This window comes from Balaenoptera acutorostrata, chromosome 16 (assembly GCF_949987535.1).
Source record: "Balaenoptera acutorostrata chromosome 16, mBalAcu1.1, whole genome shotgun sequence".
Lineage (NCBI taxonomy): Eukaryota > Metazoa > Chordata > Mammalia > Artiodactyla > Balaenopteridae > Balaenoptera > Balaenoptera acutorostrata.
The window spans coordinates 60,232,826-60,253,697 of record NC_080079.1 but is presented as its reverse complement, the minus strand read 5'-3'; the positions used below and the strand labels follow the sequence as shown (position 1 = coordinate 60,253,697).

At 54.6% G+C, this 20,872-nt stretch overlaps 1 protein-coding gene and 1 long non-coding RNA gene across 2 annotated transcripts in view; one reads left to right on the top strand and one right to left on the bottom strand.

Moving 5' to 3' along the window:
* The window catches only part of LOC102999936 (uncharacterized), a 142,952-nt gene extending 130,151 nt beyond the window's left edge, over positions 1 to 12,801 (top strand). The window contains exon 8 of the long non-coding RNA XR_449688.2: positions 11,175 to 12,801. This is a non-coding gene — a long non-coding RNA (uncharacterized LOC102999936). The remainder of the gene's footprint in view (positions 1 to 11,174) is intronic.
* On the bottom strand, positions 1,654 to 6,306 carry ZNF503 (zinc finger protein 503). Its single transcript, XM_057531334.1, has 2 exons — positions 4,950 to 6,306; positions 1,654 to 4,232 (listed from the first exon to the last, which is right to left on the bottom strand). Exons 1-2 carry the CDS (start codon positions 5,259 to 5,261, stop codon positions 2,598 to 2,600), a joined length of 1,947 nt encoding a protein of 648 aa, XP_057387317.1. The 5' UTR covers positions 5,262 to 6,306; the 3' UTR covers positions 1,654 to 2,597.
* Positions 12,802 to 20,872: the final 8,071 nt, after the last annotated feature.

Sequence of the window (20,872 nt, the reverse complement as noted above, 5' to 3'; positions counted from 1 at the left end):
GGTGCAGTGCGGGCAGGCGGCTCGGAGGCGCGGGAGGCTGCCCCCTCCGGGTAGGCGACGCGAAGCCAGTCTTCCTCTACCAAGTCCTCTCCAGGAGGAGGCCTGGGAGCTACCCGCGGCGTCCCGGAGGTCGCCGGGCCTGCTTAGCGTTCAACCCGGGAAAAGGCCCCGCAGGCGTGAGGCTGACGCTGGGAGGAGGGTGTAAAAATCTCAGAGTCACCAACCCTCGAGCAAATGGCGGCGGGGGCCGCGCGGTTGACTGACCGAAGTCTGAGGCCGAGGGCGGCCTCTGCGCGGCGGTGAGCTTCCCGAGGCAGCAGGGGGAGCTTGACGCCGAGGGAGACCGGTGGCTCGGAGAACCCAGAACGGCCTGACCCTGGGGAGAGGAGAGTTCGGGGCGCGCGCTCAGCGCCGCGACTCCAAGGGTCCCAGGATCCCAGGAAACGCGAGCTCTGGACCCAGAACTCCCGCGGACCCGGCGGGGCGAGCGCCCAAATGCCAGAGACCAGGACTTGCGCCCGGGCCTGGAGTATGAGTGTGTGTGTGATCGCGGGTGGGGGTGTGTGATCGCGGGTGGGGGTGGGGGTGGGGGTGGGCCTTGGACCCCCGCCCCCCCTCCCAAAAAGATTAGACATCTTCTCTGCCTGGTTCCATGGGCGCTTCAGGCAGCTCCGTCCTGCTGCTCAAGCTGGGGAGAAGGGAGCGGCGCGCCCCGCGGGGATCCGCGCCCGGACGGAGAGTCCCGCCGCGTCTTTGCGGAGCTGAGCTCGCAACCCAGAACGGCCCTCGGCGTCCACCTGGTCGCCCCAGCGAAGCCAACAGTGGGCGCCAGGACCCTCGTGGGGCCGAACTGGAAGGGGCTTCCGGGTCCCGGGCCCGGGCGCGCTCTCCTGCGGCGCAGGCTGGAATAAAGCGCAGACTGCAGAGAAATCGGGATGTGGAAAAGCAGCCGCGGCGCCGGCCTGACGCGGGTCCCGACTCCGGAGAGAGGAAGCAGCCCCGGGGGGAGGGTGGTGGCTGGAGGGGGTCGGCTGGTGGCCGCCTTTGGCCCTCCGCAGCCAGAAGAAGAAAAGGAAAGCGAACTCACTTTCCCCCTAGGGACAAGAGGGCTCCGGCGCGCTCTCCTCCCCAGGCCTGGGAAACAGGTCCCCAAGAGCCCTCCGACCCCCAATCGATCCCGGCTGCCCGCCCGGAACGGGGGATGCTTGGAAAGCCAAGAGAGGGACAGCGGGTAGCGGCACCTCCTCCGGGCCGAGGCCGAGCGGGCGAGTCCCGACCTGCGCCGCTCTGTGCACAAAACGAAACCCAAACTCCCGAAAATCTCAGTAGGGAAAAATTTAAAAATCCTTTTCTTTTCTTTCACTTTTAACAAACCAGCTGCTGGGAGAAATATTAAAAACGAAATTAGCGATAGCTAAGGACACTATCTTTCCAAATTGTGAAATCCCCTTTAAAAATATTTTCCCCAAGGCCAACCCCCCACGACTGGCCAGCCCGTCTGAAGCCTTTGCCTCTTCCTGAAAATCACAACCAAACAATCGGAAATGCGGCCACGGTCCTGGGAAGAATGAGTAGCCATGAGGCCCAGGGAACCCACTGAGGCCGAAACTGCCATGCTCCTCTTTCTCTTTAACCAAAAATAAAAAAAGATAATAAGAAGAAGTAAAACCTTTTAATACATCAAATATACGGAATTTTAATCTTTAAAGCGATACATTGTCTATTATTTTAGTACATGACGTAAACCTTACTTGTCCCCTTCTCAGCGGGTGGACTTAAAAATTAAAAATAGTTAAGTGTTCCTTTTAAAGAACAAAATAAGGCAAATGAGGTTTTGGAATAGAATTGTTTTTCCTTTTTTTTTTTTTTTTTGTTTTCTTCCAGACTACATACAAAAAAATATCCATTCTCTTTCGATGGTATACACCTTAAAAATAATTGCAATTTGAAATCAGAGCTGACAAATTGTGACTTGTTTTGTTTTGTTTTTTCATTTTTTGTAACAAACATGCAGGTAAATTTGTTTCAATCAGACATTAAATAAGAACGTACAATACAATCATAGCAATTTTAAAGTAACATTAAAGAGAAGACCTCTAGTTCTGTGGCGGTTTTGTATTTATTTATAATCTACAAGGGACGGGAGGGTTTGTTTTCCACATTTTTACCCTCAAGTTTTAATTTTTTCCCCCTCTTCCTTTTTACCTACGGAGCTCAAACTAAGTAATGCACTTTTGAACCACGGGTCCGCTTGGAGCTAACATAAATAAATACCAGTGTCCACCGATGCAGTCCTCAGATGAACACTTTCTCAATTCTTTTTTCCTTCTTTTTCTATAAAAAGTCAAATGATATTTTTTCAACTTTTATAAAGTTTGGGTGGGGAGATGAGAGGTGGGGAAAAGGGGAGTGAGTTTCCCACCGGGTCTCGGTCGCTGTTTCGGGTAGATAGATACGGTATATATGTATTTTCCTTTTCTGGCCCGGGTCATCCCCACGCGCGGGTGACAGTAGCCTCTGCCCTGTTCCCGCCCCTCCCTCGGCTCTTCCCCACCCCCCAGTTCTTTTCTTTCCCTCGACAGCCCTCCCGACCGCCCTCACTGGTACCCCAGCGCGGAGGCCGTGGTCAGTCTCTGTCCGTAGAGGGCGTAGGGGGAGTAGTAGGGTCCGGTGGCGGCGGGCACGGGCACGGGAGCGCCGGGCGTGGGGAGCGGGCTCTTGGAGTAGGGGTGGTAGCGGCTGCTGAGTCCCAGCGCGTGGTGAGGGCTGCGCAGCGCCAGCGTCCCGGGGCTGCCCGGGGCGCCCGACGTGGGGATGTGCATGTGGCAAGCCATTGCGGCCGCTGCAGCGCTGGCCAGAGACGAAGAGCTGGGGTAGCCCGACAGCAGTTTGTCTGTCCCGGGGAAGGCCGTATGGGTCCGCAAGTGGCTGAGCAGCTCTTCGGACGTAGCGAAGCGCTTGTCGCAAGGCCCGTTGGCCGACACCCAGTTGCAGATGTGGGGGAGTGGGTCGTTAGGGAGCATGAAGCCGTAGGGGTAGAGGGGGTGGCCGGCCAGAGAGGGCGGTGTGGCGCCGGCAGCCGCGGCAGCGGTTAGCGATGAGTGCACGCCGTGCAGAGGGTGCGTGGGGTACACCAGCGGGTATCCGGACTTGAGAGCCGCAGCCGCCGCGGCTGGATCGTGAGCGCACGACGCGCTGGCTGCTGCCGCCCCAGCCAGGTGGCTGGCGCAGTGGTAGCTGAGGCAGTACGGGTCCCGGCACAAACTGGCTGTCATCACGGACGGCGGCGACGCTCCGGCCAAGGGGCTCGAGCCGGCGGGCTTACTGCAGCCCAGAGAGCCCGCCGCGGCCGCCGCCAGCTGCGCCCCCACCAGGCTGCCCGGCTTGGTAGGGTCGAGCGCCACCCCGTGTGGCAGGAACTGGGGCGGGTAGCCGGCGTAGGCCCCAGCCAGGCTGCCTGGGTAGGTCATGCCCGCGGGAGGCAGAGGGAACACTGTCTGGCCCGGCTTGTAGGGCGACACGGGCGCCACCAGCCCAGAGCCCAACACCGAGGAGGAGGTGGGCGCGCCGGGGCCGGAGCCGGAGCCGGAGCCCGATGAGCCGCCGCAGTCCGAGCCTAGAGCCTTGCCCCCGGGGCCCCCATCTGGGTGCTGGTTCACGTCCACATTAATCCCGCTGCCACAGCTAATCCGGCCGTGCGCCAACCCCGTGGGTCCCCCTTCGGCCGAGGCGCCCCCGGAGCCCTTGCTGCCGCCACCGCCGCCGCCCGCCTCGGGGTCCTTCTTGTCGTCCTTGCCCTCCGGGCCGCCCCCGGCCGAAGGCAGCATGCCTCCTGGCGAGCAGGCCGAGGCGCTGGAGCTTGGGCTGCCTGTCCTGGGCGTGAATGGCTGGCAGGTGGCGCTCGGTACCCGGAATCCTGATTTCTCCGCCGAAACCCCCCCGCCACCGCCCCCGCCGCCCCCGCCTCCGCCGCCCCCGCCTCCCGGCTCCTTCTTATCCGAGCCGGGTTTGGAGTACGGCTTGAAACTCGACTTGTCCTCCACGCCGATGTCGCTCAGCTTGAGGGGGCCCGACTTTGCGTCCTTGTCGCCCCCGGCGCCGCCGCCGGCACCGCCCGCGCCTCCCCCGTTGGAGGCGACCGAGGAGAGTTTGGACGAGGGCGAGGGGTCGGGCTTCCCGATCTGCGAGCATGTTTGGGCCAACAGCGCCAGCGGGCTCTTCTTGGCATCAAGCTGCGGGGGTCAGACGTGGGGGGGCACAAAGAAAGAAGGGGAAACCCTTTAGAATCCTGGCTTCTACGTTTCAAACGCACCTCCGCCAAGACCCGCAAAGATCCTCCCAGCCCCAAGGCTTAATTCTAGGCGACAACCCTTCTACACACACACATTCTCGCTCTTGAGAAAGGCCACAGCACTCCCCCCCACCCGCCCCGCCATCAGGATCTTTCCTGTCCTCTCTAAGCGATAACTGTATTAAAAAAAATTGCAAAATGTTTTGGTTTCTGACTCTTTGACCCAGAACTGTAACCCCACGCACCCACACACACCCCTAATTCGAGTAAGGGCTCGGGTGGTTGGCGCCTTAGAGGCTGTGTACAAACACCAGGTTCTGGAGAACCGGAGGACTGGGACTTTGGAACCGTATTTTGGGCTCCCGGGCTCCTATCTTCCAGGCTGAGCGTGAGCGGACCTGGGTCGGGGTAGGGGCTTTAATACCAAAGGGAGAAACAAGTTTCGGCTGCCTTGCCTTTTAGCATTCATACCTCATTCTACCTCCTCCCCTCTTGCCGCCCTAGTTTTAAGGTGCGGGGGCACTATCCTCTCCCCTCATCCCGGAGCGGAATCCGACCCCCCTTCCATCCCCCCCCTCCCCGATCCCGAGAGAAAGAAATCCTGTGAAGTGGCAGCCAGGGTGGTGGTCCCAGCGCGATCCAAGGATAGGGTCCTTACCTCTATGGGGCTGACAGGAGTGGAAGGCAGGGGCTGCAGGTACTCGGGGTGCAAAATGTGGCCAGTCCGTGCCGTCAGCATCTTCAGCACCTTGATGGGCAAGCGGTTAGCCTGGCGGAGAGGGTCAGAGGGGGGCACGGCGTGCACAAAAGGCTTGGTGCTGCCGGCCGGGGACGAGCCTGGGCCGGGGCCGGAGCCGGAGCTATTTCCAGAGAGCGCGCTGGTCCAGGCAGGGTCCGCACTGCCGCTGCCACTGCCGCCGCCGCTGTGCTTACTGCTTCTTAAGGCAGAAAGCGAGGGCGCTGTGCTCATGACCCACCCGCGCGCATGGGAGCAGCGGGGGGAGGGCTCCTGGAGGCGCGGGGCGGGCTCGGGGCTGCGCGCTCGCCCGGGGAGCAGGAGCAGCAGCAGGAGGAGGAGGAGCTGGCGCGGCGATCACGGGCGCCCAGAGCGCCTTCTCGGCGCCTGGAGCCAGAAGCGAATAATCCTGGGTGACCCGCAGCGGAGCCGTGGCCGAGCGGGAGGAGCCGGCCCGACTGCGGGAGTGCCGGGTGGCTCGCGGTGTCCGCCTCGGGCTGTGCCCCTGCGCTGCGCACTCGCGGCCCGGCGATAGCGCCTGCGCTGCTCTCCGCGATGTGAGCCGCTGCCTGTCCAGCCTGGGCTCTGGCGAGGAAACTCACTTCAAAAGCAGCTGCACCGAGGGGGAGATTAAAGCCTTTGCCGCCTTCCAATCAAATGGGAGCCCGAGGTGATTGGAGGGTCAAGGGGATGTGACGCGTCCCGCGCCGCCGCCGCCGCCGCCGCCAGGACTCTCAGCGCTGGTTTTAATGGGCAGCTCCCTCTTCGCCGCTCCCCCTGCGTGTCCCCTCCCCTGATTTCGCTCGGAGGACGAGCTGGACATTTATTCTACGTTTGCTGTCTGCCGCCTCCCTCTTTTTTCTTCCTCGTCGTCCGTCCTTTCCCCAGCTGGAGAATAAACTGAAACCTTCTTTTGCAGGAGGGTGTGTGTGAGGAACAGTTTGGGGGTGTTCAGAAGGAGCACTGGCGGGAGTCTGGACAACAGCCGGACTGTCAACCCCAGGGCCGCACAGGGGGCCCGCACACCAAATATTCGTCTCCTCCTCCTCCTCTTCAGTGGTAACTGAAATCTCTTGCGGTGCGGCCGCCTGGGTAAGGAAAGGTGGGGAGCGGGTGTTGGAGGAAGTCCGCCCGCCCGCTTTGATTTCCCGAGATTCGGCGGCGGAGAAACCAGAAGCTGGGTGGGCAGCGGAGGCGGTGGAGGCCTGTCTCCGCTTGGTGTGCTCGGCTCCCCGCCCTTCCCGGCCACGTGACGCCCGGGGATGCGCAGATTGGGGCAGGAGCGGGGGTCACATGTTTCCTCTGTTTCACACTCAGCCCCCACCCATTCTTACTCTCCCCTGCTACCCTCTCTTCTACCCCCCCCCGCCCCGTTCTTTGGGCATCTCCACCCCTCCATCAATTGTCAGTGTTCCTCGACCGCAATCAATCAATTATTTGTCAGCTCTTGTCAATCCGACGGTGATTTATGTCAGCTTTTGTTGCTGATTACAAGGCGGGTGCGACTTGAAGGCAAAAAGAGAGAGGGAGAGAGAGACGGAGAGGAAGGAAGAGACTGAGGGGGAACTGGAGGAGGGGGAAAGAGAAGCAGCCTCCTGGGATGAGAGGCGGGGGCTCTAAGAAAAAGAATGAAAGAGGAGAAAGAGGCGCTCAGTGTCAGGAAAATGAATAGTGAGAGTAAAGTGCGCAGGTGCGCCCAGGGCGCTGAGAGGGGTGCGCTGGCCTGCGGTGTGCGCCTCGCCCCTCTCAATATCGGAGAGAGAGATACAACCTTCCACCTCTGGGGAATTCCGGTCTTTTGGGGCTGCGGAGTTCCGGGCGGCACAGGGTATCCGAAACGGGCGGTGGCGACGTCTAACACGGGAGAATCGTCCCCTCTCCCCGCCCCGCCCCCCCCCCCGCCAGGGTAGTCCCTTCAGGGCGTGTAGTGTGCAGTCGTCAAGCTGCCAGCCTGCCACGGACCCCGCCCTCCGTAGTGACCCGACTCCAAACTCGGAGACTTCTTTCTAAGAGCCACACCACCAACGTAACCTTGAGCCCTGGAGGTCAATGGTGGGGTACCCCCGCCTCAATTCTTTGACACCCCCCCAACACACACACACATCGTGGCTAGGGCTGAGAGACTGCGAAGAAGAGGCCTGACCATGGGTCCTTGCACGAGATACGTTTCAGGCTCACTCAGGCCCCCTCTCCACCCTCCCTCACCCCGCGCCATCCCCGCAGTCTTGGTAGCCGGGGTTACTCCGGGCTGCTCGCTCGAATTTATTGGAACGCCGAGCCGGGACTGACCGGCGCGGGGAGAGCGGAGAGAAGGAGTGAGAGAGAAAGGGGGGGCAGCTGCCTGTGGGAACACCGGCTCTTCCAGGGAAGCGGAGCGGGACTGCCGCGTTCCCCTCGATTTGCACCGTCACTCTGGCTGTTTGGAAGGAAGAGGGGAGGCGCTGTGCGTGCCTCCGTGTACCTGGATCTGAGTGCAGAAGTGTGTATGAATGCCTGTGCCGCTGTGTGAGTTGTCAGGGCTTTGGGAGCGTCCGGAGCGAGTTCGGGGGTCACCTCCAAAAACTCGCAGAAACTGGAAGCGGGTGAGAGGAGGACACATCCCCTTCGTCGGAAGGACTTGGAATACTTTGAATATCCCTTCCCCCACTTTTCCGCCCCGGCTCTTCTTTTGTTGTCAAGTCCTTTTGATAAATGGTGGTGCTGGGAGCGCTGGGGAGCCTGGAGCCAGTCTGTACCCGCGCGGGGGCGGGGGCCGGGCCTGGAGACCCGGTTTCCACCCGCGCTCAGCCGGCCCTGAGCCCCGTAGGCACGGAAGTCGGGTCTGGGACCTGCCCTCGGCGTGCTCGCCCTCTCCTCTCTCACCACCCCATTCCTCTCTCCCTCATTTTTGTCTCTGTCTCCCACTCCGAACAGGTACCGAGAACTTTCTGGGGGTGAGTTTTAGAATTTTCTCGTAGGCATTCTTTTTATGCGTTTTAATCTTATCCCTTGATTCTTTAGGTTGGTAAACTTCTTGAGATGGTAATTTGAAGATAATTTGGAGAAGAGGGGAGTGAGGCGCTGTGTATATGGGGAGTTTGTCGGTGTATGTGTGCATGTTTAGGTGTAATAACACACCTAAATTCAAGGGGCTTTGGAGTGTCTGTGCGACAACGGAGGAAGGTGAGTCCGTGAGACGGTGGCGAGGCCACAAGCGAGGTTGTGAAGGTTGTCTGAATAATCTTTGGGGAGCGAGTCCCAGGTGCCCGTTTCTGAGGACGGGACGGTTCTAAGCTGTCTCTGCAGGGCAGACACTGTGAGGCCGCCTGTATCCTGTGGGTCTGTTGGTGTATGTCTGTGTCATTGGGTGCATGATTGTCGGTTGTTGGCCCAGATCAACTGTAGATCTCAGCCATGGGCCCCGTGTCGCCGCGGCCTCCCGGTGAGGCCCGGACACTGAATGCTGGGGGCGGCGGCCAGGGATGCAGGTGACCGCGGGCGTCCCTCCCTACCCCTCGCCCTGCAGTCTCCAGACTCAGTCCATTCCCTCTCCTGTAATTCCAGCAGCTTTCTTTTTACGCCCGGCAGCTGGGGAAACCAGAGAGTGGCCCCCGCGTCCCCCGGAATGGGCGTGCCGCGGTGTGGTCGCACACGCTCGCGGGCCTGCGCGGTGCGTGGGTCTCAGTCCGCGTGCATTCGCTCTTCACAAAATCCGACTCCGAAGGTCCGAGCGCACGGGGGCGCCTAGGGGTCTGCGCGCCCGGGGTTTTCGGTAGGCGCCAGCGTCCGAGCCTGCCCATCTCGAGGGGGAGGCCAAATCCCCGGAGGCCGCGCAGGCCGTGGGGGTAAGGGAGTTATTAATTCCTAGGTCTAATGCCGCCAACCCCCAGCGGCGATTGGCCTGGATGTCCTGCGGATTTTATTTGCACACAATGGAAATGATTTGTTTTCTCTAAAAAAGGAGTGGGCATGGCAGATATTTGAGGAGGGGGTGGGAGGAGAAGGAAGGGGAGAGAGCTGAGGAAAAAAGTTTGAAAATGCCTTGAACTATTCACTGTCGAGATGGCTAATCAGTATTGAGGCCGGAGGGCAGGCGGGCCGCCTTTCACCGCTGCTTCCCTTTCATCTCGGGCTCGGCGGAGGCGCTCAATTAAAAGCCTATCAGTTTGTAAGTAAATCAACGCCTATCAGAGTTGTCACATCAAACAAAACGATTATTATTGCAGCCCGCCTCCCCTATTAATCTCCCTCGAAGATAATCCGCCTGACAGGTCAGGCCCGGCGAGCTGGAAAGCCTGGCCCAGAGCGCCCAAACAGTCCCGGACTGGCGCGCGCCCCTTGGGGCACCCCCTCCCTCCCTCCCACCCCGCCTCGTGGTCCCCCGGGAGCTGGGAGAGAAAGGGGGAGCGGAGGCCGCTGGACCCAGGCCCGCCCCTCCGGACTGGGAGCCGGGCCCAGATTCGATGGGCTGGTGGGGGACGGTGCCCGGCGGCCCTCGCCTCTTCTGGGACCGGGGGTGTACCAGGCTTGCCAGGACCACAGCCTGGCCTGGTCCTCGGGCGTCGCCAAGGCCTGCACTCTTCTCGGCTCGCTTCCCCTGGTTCTTCCCCACCACCCCCTACTCTTTTTTGTTTCCTCTCTCGCTTCTTTCTTGGCCCCCTACCCGTTTTCTTCCTTTCCCTCCTCTTCATTTATACTTTTCCTACTAGCCAGGGAATATTTCCTATTCTCTCTCCCTTCTCTCAGTATACCGTATATACCACTTAAGCGCAACCACACTCGCTGAACAGGGCATTCTCAGGGCCCGGGTTACTTCTCTGCGGCAGGGCTGCCTCAGGAGTGTGTGCAATTCCCAGGAACTCAGGACCAAGTCCTTCCTAATTTCTCCCCACGCAGGGGTTCTCAGAAGCTCTACGCCTGTTTAAGGGTTGGGTGCGTTTGAAGGGGTGAGAAAAAAAAGAGAGACCAGGTCAGTGAGATGGGTGGACGGTCGCAAGCTCCCTATTCTGGAATTAGTATTTTGTCTTGGAATTTCACAGCTGCAACGTCACTGACCTAGCTGGTGGCGTTGCCTGGGCTTTGCAAATACGCGGGGGAGACCCACAGGGCATCTGGGCCTCGGCACTGAGTATGTGAGGGGGTGCCTAACATTTCATAAGTAAATAACGCACACATAACTGCTTCTATAGCCTAAACTGGCGTTCGGAGGCCCGGGTGGGGCCTGGATTCCTCACGGGTGTGAAATCGTGGCCTTCTTCCCGGTGGCCTCCGGCTTTGAGCTTTGGGATGCTTCGGAATCAAGCGCGATCCACCCTTTTCTGCGCTCTTGCTCCAAACCGATAGGCCCAAATGGTCACTGCTCTGGCCTGGTGGAGCCGGGATTGAGGGGTGGTTGAAGTGTCTGAGGGGGAGCGGCTGCCCGCAGGATCTCAGGCCTTAGTACCCTAAATGCTGGGTTCAGCGCCTCGGAAAGTCTCCCTCTCAATGTGTGTATGAGGGAGAACCCCCAAGGCCCAGCAGTGTTGGCTGTCCGGGCCGAGCCTCTCCCAGTCTGAGTCACGCCAGGGTCCGAGGCAGCAGATATGGAATAGAGCCCACCTCAGAGTGCTCGGCTCCCGGAGCTGCAGAACCCGTGGCCCCTACCACGCAGTCCCGAAAGCCCCCCATTTGTGTGCACTTTCCACAGCCAACCTAGTAGGAATAGTTATTTCCTTACCCAGAAATATTATAACAGTGCAGTGGCTTAATTATCTGCGCGCCTGCTTTTCTTAAATGTATTTATTTCACTTATGCCACGCCGCGGATATTTAAAGAGGTACACATACCGCACACCTCAACGATGCGGAACTCACTCTGGCTAAAGGATATATTTGCTGGGTGGTTATTTGGACATAAGTACTATCTCGAGCCCAGATTACACCCAAGCAGGGGCTGTAAAATGACACTTGCTCTAGAAATTTTCCAACTTAACTATATGTGCACACACCGAGAATTTAATAATATTTTATATCCCTCTACATATCTAAATATTCAGATGTTATGTTACATGCCCTTGAAGCCGGAAGCAATCTTCCGTTCACACTGGACGTGGAGCTGTTTGTATAATTTTCATCTCCCTGCACTTACATATGAATCTTAATCTAATAAATTCAACCTTGTCATTTTTAGAATCGACATAATTTCTCTGGCTGCGGGTTGCGCTGTCTGTATCCGAATAAATCCAGCTCGCATTCGTCCAGCAGGAAACGGCTCCCGGTTCCCGTGTACGGAGACGCATCGGCTCAGCACGGGACGCGAGATGGCTCCTCGTGCTCATAAGGCGGCAGGTCTGGCCTCCGAGGGAGGCTGGACTATCAGCGCGCTCAGGCCGAGCAGCCTCTCTCTGCCCGGCAGTGCCTGGCAGTCCCCCACCTCTGCCTGTGCTTCGGGAACCCGCCGGGCCGAGTCCGTCCGGGGCGAAAACTGAAAGCAAATTCCACGGCAGATGAAGCTCGAACTTTCTACGAAGCAAGTTTGCAGCAGAGATTCGGTGGTACCTTTCAGAGGACAGCGCGCGCAAAGTGGGGCGGTGGGCGAAGAGGGCACCGGGTGTCTGAGCTTGGTCCGCGGCGAAACGCGAGGGAAGGCGCCTCCCCCTCGTTATTTCTCGCCAACTTCTCGGCCTCTGTCCGTAAAAATAGTTTCCAAGGTGCCGCGGACGCCCAGGATGTGATTGTGGGAATCGCACCAGGGAGGAGGCGGCTTTGTAAAAGTTGCAGAAAAAGCTTTACCCAGAAGCGTGCGCCCAGCCGGGCTCAAGAAAGCTTGGGACCAACTCGCCTTGCCCCGGGCAGAAGGAGCCCCCCTGGAGAGCCCCCTGCCTAGCCCTCTTCCCTCACCTCGAAACCGCACGTAAATAACCTCCCGCTGCCTGCCCTGCAAACTTCCCCGGGCGGTGCCGCGCTTGGCGGGCGAGGCCCGGACGCAGAGCCGGCCCGCAAGGCCGCTTGTCGACCCGCTCAACCCAGCCTTGACACAGGCTTGCGCGGAGGTGAGAGGATGAGTGTGGTTCCGGCTCCCACTTGGCTGCCCAGACCATCACCGCCGGCCTCCCAGAGCAAGAGCTTCCCCTCGGGAGCGGTGGTCTTGGGGGGCTGACGAGGGCGCAAAATGCGCGCGCGGGGCTGCGGGGGGAGGCGGCCGCCGGTCTCTCCACGGGGCCTGTCGCCGGGCCGGCCGCGGCGGGTGAGTGATGAGGGCAGAGAAGGGCGCCCATAAATCGCGGGTGTCAGGGCGAAAAACTCTCTTTATTGTCTGCGTGATGGATGGGCCCGGGGACGAGACACCAAATACTTCGTATCGCCTTTAAATGGGAACACATTTTCCGCGGCCATAATTCATGTTTTTTAAATAGAAAGTTTGAAATGTTGCCTATATTTCACCGGCCCTGACATATTTATGAATCGCTCCCTGCATGCAAATATCATTATTTAAAGCGCCGGGGAGAGCTCGGGGGAGGGGAGGAGGCGCGGCCCTTGGGGCGTGGGGGTGGTGAACTGGAGAAACGCGAATGGAGAGGGGGGGCACCAGCGCCCTAAAGTGCGGACAATGAGGCGCGGAGGAAAGCCGTATCCGGAAGCCCAGCGCACCGGGGGCTCCCCTCCCGCCGCCGGACCCCTCACAGCCGCTCGGGGAAGTCTGCGCGGTTTGGGGGTCCCACCCACTGCCGGGAGACCAGGGGGCATTTTGCGTCCGTCTCCGAGCCTCTGATCAGAGCCACCTTTTCCGAGAAGGGAGTAAAAGAAAGAAAAATAAAAAGAATTTAACAAACTCAAATAATAACAACCCAACGTGTTTCGTGTTCGTTGCCGTTGCATCGGTTTTATTGATTTTCATTCTGCAAACCTGAGACTGCGCGCCCGGGCGGGGCGACTGTCAGACCCCAGTCACCTCGAGGAGCTGGTGGGGGATAACCGTCCGGTGCCGCGGCCTCGAACCGCCCCCCACCCAACCAGCTCACCACCTCTCATGCACAACGGAGCCTGCGCAAGACGCGGGGACACGAATGACCCGGCCCCCAAGCTCTGGGGGCTTCAGTCCCGCCCCCTCTGCCTCCACAGTGCTGTGCTGCGCTCCTGGGGTCTGCGTCCGCCCTCTCCGAACCCCACTGTCAATACAGTCGCTTTGGGAAAAAGCCGGGCACGTGCCATCAGCCTCTCCACTGCCGGTCCACACCTGCGCCCTCACTAGCCGAGTCTTTACCTGTGCGGTCCCCCGCGGCGCCTGCGGCCGCGCCGGTAACGCAGGAATGGAAGCGAGGGCGGGGGAGTGGGAGGGACTGAGAGCATTACCCGAGACAGCCAGATACTCAGACCCGGGGCCTCCTCTTCGGACTGATGTTGAGGCCCTGGCCCAACAAGCTCTAGGAGCCGAATTGCGCGGGGAAGAGCGAGGCGGGGGAAGGGCGAGGGGAACCTGCCTCGGGAGGGAGGGGCGGGCCCGGCGGCACTTCCGCCGTGGGCGGGACCGCGGGCTGCAGCGCCGGTCCCGCCCCTCCGCGGCGCCGGCCCGCCCCCAGCTCGCCAGGCTCCATCCCCGCCGGCTGGGACCCTGGGTCTCAGGCTGGTACGCGAGGCCTTGGCGTACAACCCGGGTCTCGCAGGAGGGCAGTGGGCAGCTTCTTTTCCCCACCTAGGGTTGTATCTAAGGATTTTTAAATCATAGGAACACAAGCACATACCTTGGCCCAAACGCTCAGGTAAGACTTTGTCAAACTTTGGTCTTTTGGTAGTCCTGAGACCTGCGTGGCCAAGGGGGTTCTCAAACATTCTCCAGGATCCAATCAGTTGCCCCTCTGACAGCAGGGAATACAGATCCGTCCCCTAGGGTCCCACCTGTCTTTCAGGAAGGTCAAAAACAAAAGCTAACACTGTTTGAACGTTTGCTTTGTGCCAGACGCTAAGAACAGCAACTCTCTGAGGTAAGTACCATGAATGCCCTGTTTTATAGATAAAGAAATTGAGGCATGAAGAGGAGAAATAGGCCTTGCCTCACTCCCATATCCTCATCCATATCCTCATCCCTTCTTTTCTTCAGATCCCCCGCATCCCAACCCATCACTCTGGGGGGAATCTTGCTGGGCTTTTACTTACCTTATTCGAGTGTTCCCTGGCCTGTTAACTGCATCCATCTGCAGCTGAGGCCTTGCTGAGCAAGAGAGGGACCCACACAGAGGAGGAGAAAGGTATAAATGGGGCTGGGCTCAACTCAACTCCTGGGCAGCTCCCAGCCTGATGGGGAAACTGGACCACTGAGCACCCTGGCTTGTTTCCTCATAGCCCTTCAGCCCTTCAGAAGCCAGAGTGATATTAAAACAACAACAACAACAAAGAATATGAGATCATGTTTCTCCTCTGCTTTTGCTTCTGGGTTCACATTGTTCTTAGAATCAAGTTGAACCCATGACTGGCAAGTCTCTGAGGTTTAATTTGCCTCAGCTCCCCCTTCTGCCTTTGTCTGTCTCCTACTGCCCCTCATCCTGAGCTCCTGCCATCCATGCTGCCTTTTGGTTACTCAAATGTGCCGTACAACTTCCCACCTCAGGACCTTGCTAATGCTTTTCCTTCTATCTGGAATGACCTTCTGTCCTTCTTCTCACCTGGCTCACTGCTCCTTTGCCTTTAGGTCTCAGCTTACATACCATTTTCCTGTACACTCCCCCCTGGTACTGGGTTAGGGCTTCCGTATAACCCTCTCTCAGAGCACTTAGCACACAGCATTTCCTCTCCTGTTCACTGGATGGTAACTCCGAAGGGTCAGAGACTGGGGCTATTCCTTCAAGGAATGAATAAGAAAAGGGCATTCATAAGTACCATCAACTGTGCTGAATGAATGATAACTTTGGGGGTTCACTTCATTTTGGGGGGCTACCAGTAAGTATTCTTTATTGTCACACATCCCAAGATGTTTTCTCAATTTAATAAGGGAGATAACACAAATCTTATGGAAAAATAATGATTATTTTGAGTCATATAGTGTAAATATCAAACAAGTCAATGCTCAAGTATGTTGGAGAAGAAAAACAACTATGGTTTTCCAGCCATTTATTCTGATTTTCAAAGTGCAAGATGTGTTGGTTGACACAATGTAATGGAGACACCCCCCTCATGACCACTCCTAACATCCACTCATGTGTGTCCCCAGGCTGTACCTGGGTCCCCTTTTCCTCACATCACACATTTTTGCTATCATAGTTCAGTCCTTTATTAGCTTCTGGCTGAGCTGCTACTGCAAAAACCTTCTAATTATTCTGTGTATCCTCAGCCTCTCTTGCCTCTAATGTATTATACATCCTCCTGCCAGGTTAATTTTCTTGATCCCATCATTCCTTTGCCCCCAAATCTTCAGTGATTTCCCGCTGCCACATGTAACACTTGACTCTTCGTAATTTAGTTCTAAACTGCTTTTAAACAGCTTTGGTTAAGTTGCATTCCAAACTTATAAAAGAAACCTATATTCACTTCAACCAGTAAAGCACTCAAAGATACATAAAGAAAAACATGATCTCACCAATCTCCTTTCCATTTCCCACCCTGTCTCCTGAGATATCCAGTGTTAACAGCCTGGGGTGTAACTTCTATCCCTTTCTCCATGCTCACCATGCTCATATAAATTACACTCAGATGTATGGAGCTATTATGTTATTGCTTGTTTATACAAAAATGATTATATTAGAGTTCTCTGCAACTTGCTCATTCTTTCCCAATAAAAAATGAGTCTGTAGATGGAGAGCTAATTTTTTCATGTTTTTTAGCTGCATAGTACAAATCTTCTTTGACTTATGATGGGGTTACCTGATAAACCCATCTTAAGTTGAATGTATCATCCAGTTAAAAATGCATTTAATACACCTAATCTACCGAACACTGTAGCTTAGCCTAGTCTACCTTAAACATGCTCAGAAGACTTACATAAGCCTACAGTTGGGCAAAATCACCTAATACAAGGTATATGTTATAATAAAGTGTTGAATATCTCATGTAACTTACTGAATACTGTACTGAAAGTGAAAAGACAGAAAGGTTGTACAGGTACAGAATGGCTGTAATGTATCAGTTGTTTCCCATTGTGATCATGTGGCTGACTGGGAGTGGCAGCTCACTGCTGCTGCCCAGCATCAGGAGAGTATCATACTGCATATCAGTAGCCTGGGAAAAAAATCAAAATTCAAAATTCAAAATATGGTTTCTACTGTATGCCTATCACTTTCACACCATTGTAAAGTTGAAAAATCGTAGTCAAACCGTTGTAAGTCAAGGACTGTCTGTATTCCATAGAGTAGATATACCCCACTTAATCAGCCGTTCCCCTGTTGATGGTCATATAGGTTGTTGATGGTCATATAGGTTGTTATCAGAATTTTTTCACTAGTACAATTTTTTTGGGTCTATATCCTTGCAATTAGTGATTTTATTTCTATAGGATAGATTACCAAAAGTGCAGCTGCCTACACCCCAGCCAAATCTAATGTTCTCTCTACATGCTCTGTGTTTTTCTGCTCCACTGTCACCTCTTCCTGGAAGGCCCTTGTCCCCCATGCTCGTGTGTCCAACTTCTGATCCTGCAATGCCCAAATCTGATACCAGAATTTAGATAAGTTGACCAATATCCACCTCCCTCCTTCTTCCTCATGTTAACATTGTACCAGTGTGCCCGGCCTAAGCAGTGGTTCAAAATTGGTGGAGGCCAATCATGACAATACTGTTTTCATTTTTTCTAATCATCCTTGCCATTAGGGATGGCCACATGACCCAGTCTGGGCAAATGAAGCACAAGTAGAAGTAAGGCTGTGGCAAAGAAGGAGGGGGAGTGCTGGGAAACATTCTTGTTTTCTTGATCAAAGGAGATGATGCAGCTGTTTTTGACCTTTTCTTTCTTTCTCCCTTCTTCCTTCCATGGACTTGGATATGATATCCAGAGCCATAGCAGCTATTTTGTGACCATGAGGAAAAGTCCAAGAGAATAGCAGAGAGAGACTTAATCCTGATGTCCCTGAGACACTGAGCCATTTCTAGCAATCATTCACCTCCAAAACTTTTGTTATATTAGAAAAATAAAATCCCTATTTGTTTAAGTCAGTGAAATTGGGGGGTTTTATATTTGCAGCCAAACATATCCGTTACCTGTCCCCTTTGGCAAACCTTATTTCCATTGGTGTTACCACTATTGGAATACCACACAGTGGTCCAAAACAGTTTTAGAAGCCTATTAGAGTCTTGCCTTCAAACGTTCTTGAGGTATGGGTTTCCAAAGTAACTTGGAGTTAAGTCTGGTCATACACTTAACCCTCGGTGTTACCTCTTTTGTCTACCTAGCATCTGAATCCTGCTTCCTGCTTGTTATAATATAGGACCTGCTTCCACCTACATAAGCTGAAGGGGCCACATCCTCCTCCCTGTCCCTTATAGCTGAGGCTCCTCAAGAGGTGAGCAGAGGGTTGGAGTGGATTGGAATCCCTTCTCAGCAGCAGCATTGAGCCCAGTGCAATGGCATTGACTCTCTAGGGGAGGCAGAGTGGAGCAACTAGCCAGTTGCTGCCATGTCCAGTGTGATAATGGCAGCCGCTCAGGCAGTGGCCTAACCAGACTGTTGCAGTAGCATGACCAGCGACACCCCCATTTCCCAGGTCTCCTTTCTTGTCCATTTCCCAAGTCTGGGTCTCTAGTCCTCTTATTGATTTTCGGAGCTTCCTGATATCCTTTTGATAGATTTCTTTTCTTGCTTAAGTTAGCCAGAGCCAGTTGCTATCACTCACAGCCAAGAATATCAGTTGGTTTGCCATAGCCTGGCTCTTTGGGTGGCTTCTAAGCAGATCTGATGGTGATTACTTCTTTTTTTTCTTTATGTTTTTAAATTGAAGTATAGTTGATTTACAATTATTCAGAATTGAATAATTTACAATTATTCAGAATTCTGCTGTACAGCAAAGTGATTCAGTTATACACATATATACATTCTTTTTTTATGTTCTTTTCCATTATGGTTTATCCCAGGAGGTTGGATATAGTTCCCTGTGCTATATATTAGGACCTTGTTGTTTATCCATTCTAAATGTAATAGTTTGCATCTACTAACCCCAAACTCCTAGTCCATCCCTCTCCCTCCCTGCCTCCCCCTTGGTAACCACAAGTCTATTCCCTATGTCTGTGATTCTGTTTCTGTTTCATAGATAGGTCATTTGTGCTATATTTTAGATTCCACATATAAGTGATATCATATGGTATTTGTTTTTCCCTTTCTGACTTACTTCACTTAGTATGATAATCTCTAGTTGCATCCATGTTGCTGCAAATGGCATTATTTCGTTCTTTTTTATGGCTGAGTAATATTCCATTGTATATATGTACCACATCTTCTTTTTTTTTTTTTTTTTTTTTTAAACAAATTCTCCCCAGATGGATTAGGGCTTTTTTTTTTTTAATTAATTAATTAATTAATTTATTTATTTATTTATGGCCGTGTTGGGTCTTCGCTTCTGTGTAAGGGCTTTCCCTAGTTACGGCAAGTGGGGGCCACTCTTCATCGCGGTGCGCGGGCCCCTCACCATCGCGGCCTCTCCCGTTGTGGAGTACAGGCTCCAGACGCGCAGGCTCAGCAACTGTGGCTCACGGGCTTAGTCGCTCCGCGGCATGTGGGATCTTCCCAGACCAGGGCTCGAACCCGTGTCCCCTGCATTGGCAGGCAGATTCTCAACCACTGCGCCACCAGGGAAGCCCAGTACCACATCTTCTTTATCTATTCCTCTGTCGATGGACATTTAGGTTGTTTCCATGTCTTGGCTATTGTGAATAGTGCTGCTGTGAACATAGGGGTGCATGTATCTTTCTGAATTATAGTTTTGTCTGGGTATATGCCCAGGAGTGGGAACGCAGAATCATACGGTAGCTCTATTTTTAGTTTTCTGAGGAACTTCCATGCTGTTTTCCGTAGTGGCTGCACCAACTTACATTCCCATGATGGTGATTACTTCTTAGTTGTGCCCATGGGCTCCTAGGATGGATAATAGTGGTAGGGACCCCAACACCAAGCAGCCTGACTGAATACCTCCAACCTAGGCAGGCAACGATTTCAACAGAAAAACTGGTAAATTCAGTAATGAGAGTCAGTCATGCCAGAATTGAGTGAGAAAACATAATGTTCAGGTGATTTTATAGAATACCTACTGTGTCTTGGATACTGTTCTATGTAGCCTCGTAACTCTACATTACTTACCTCTTAACAAAGCCCAGTGAGAAAAGAAAGATTATCCCCATCTGGTGGGGGAATGTACAGAATTTCTCCCTTTTATTTCTAGTCTTCTGTCCCCATAAGCCTCAGTGCCACTGGGTATGTCTGATTAAAGTTTCTAAGGCATCAAGAACACTGTCAAATCAACCACCTTAGATGACAATCACCTCTGATTCTTCTCAGCAGAGTTCAAGAGCTTAAGTGCTTGGCACTTTGGAGTGCTCAAAAGATGTTTGTGGAATGCAATCAATGGCATGGGAACGCCTCTGGGCTACATTTCCTTGCGCAGGTGGTGGCCTGAAGTGTTTGAGGCCTTATGTGTGAGCACAGGGTAGAATCAAGGAAGAGGTAGAAGGTTTCCCCTCCACACTGCCCTGCGCTCTCCCCAACCCCTGACTTTGGCCAGGATGCTTCATGTCTCTGGGTTCAGTGTTTATTCTACTTTTTCTTTCTTTTTCTAGCTCTACTTCTTCCCTTCCTTCCCCCCACACCCCGCCACCTTTTCCACAGCATTAAGGGCACAAATGATGTCACCCTGCTTTTGTTCCCTGCAGAGTCTGCCATGTACATCAACAATATTCAATAAATATTGGTTACATGAATACCTTTTCAAAGCTTTTTCTTTCTTTGTCCCCACCTTTGCTACTGAACCTTCTTTCTACCCTGTGGTTCTTCTGTCACGTTCTCTAAGTTTTGCTTGAAGAGCCAAAGGCCTTGCCATGTCTTCAGTCTCCCCGTACTGCTTCTTCAGAAGAAAAGGGAGTCTTTTTGCCATTCGCTGGGGGCGGGGGGACACCAGCCCCTTCAGCAGGGATGGTAGGGTGTGGGGTGAGAAGTGGCAGCAGTGGCCTGAGCAGCTGGCAGATATGGGGACACTGGTCCCCCAGCGGGCTTGAGAGGCTGGGGCGATTGGGGAGTCTGGGGAGGGTCAGCTCTGCCAGATCATCAGCACCATCTCCAGCCTCCTTCCCTTTTAATGATAATTAACCCCCAGTTTGTGCAGATTGATTCTCCCTTTGACGTGGGAGCTGATGGAATGAATGAATGAGCTATTTCCTGCAGAACCAAAGTGTCAAAGAAGTTAGTAAACATGCCAAAAGGAGGCCTGAGCTTATGGGAATGAAATGTAGATGAGCTCAAAATGTCACAGAGGTGAAAAACTAGAGGAACAAGGGCTTTCTAGGAAGGATGGTTGTCTACCTACCCTTGGGTGCTTCTGCCCCAGCTTCAGTCCTCCTCACCTTCATCTAATAGCCTCCTAAGGTGTCTCCTCCCAGCCCCACTTCCCCAAAACTGCTTTGATTGGACCTTCGGTTGCCTCAAGCCCTTCTAGGTGACCTGTTTTCTACTAAAAAGAAGTTTCACATGCCTTAGCTCCTCTCCTTCAATCTTCTTACCGTGAAAGCTTCCACTGTTTGTGCAGACTAGCCATCCAGCCAGACTGGGACCTTCTCCCTCACACCAGGCCACCCTCCTCAGCTCCATCTTTGCTTCTAAGGCTCCCTCTTGTACCATTCAGCTCAGGGCTCAGCTTCCCCTCCCCCACCTCCATCAGAGTAGATCATAGGCTTCAGTGTGGTGGGCCCCGGGGTCCAGCTGCT

Coding starts and splice junctions, on each gene's coding strand:
- ZNF503 (XM_057531334.1), bottom strand. CDS start 5,261: ATGAGCACAGCGCCCTCGCTTTCTGCCTTAAGAAGCAGTAAGCACAGC. Junction 4,233..4,949: donor CTCCTGTCAGCCCCATAGAG/GTAAGGACCCTA, acceptor TGACCCCCGCAG/CTTGATGCCAAGAAGAGCCC.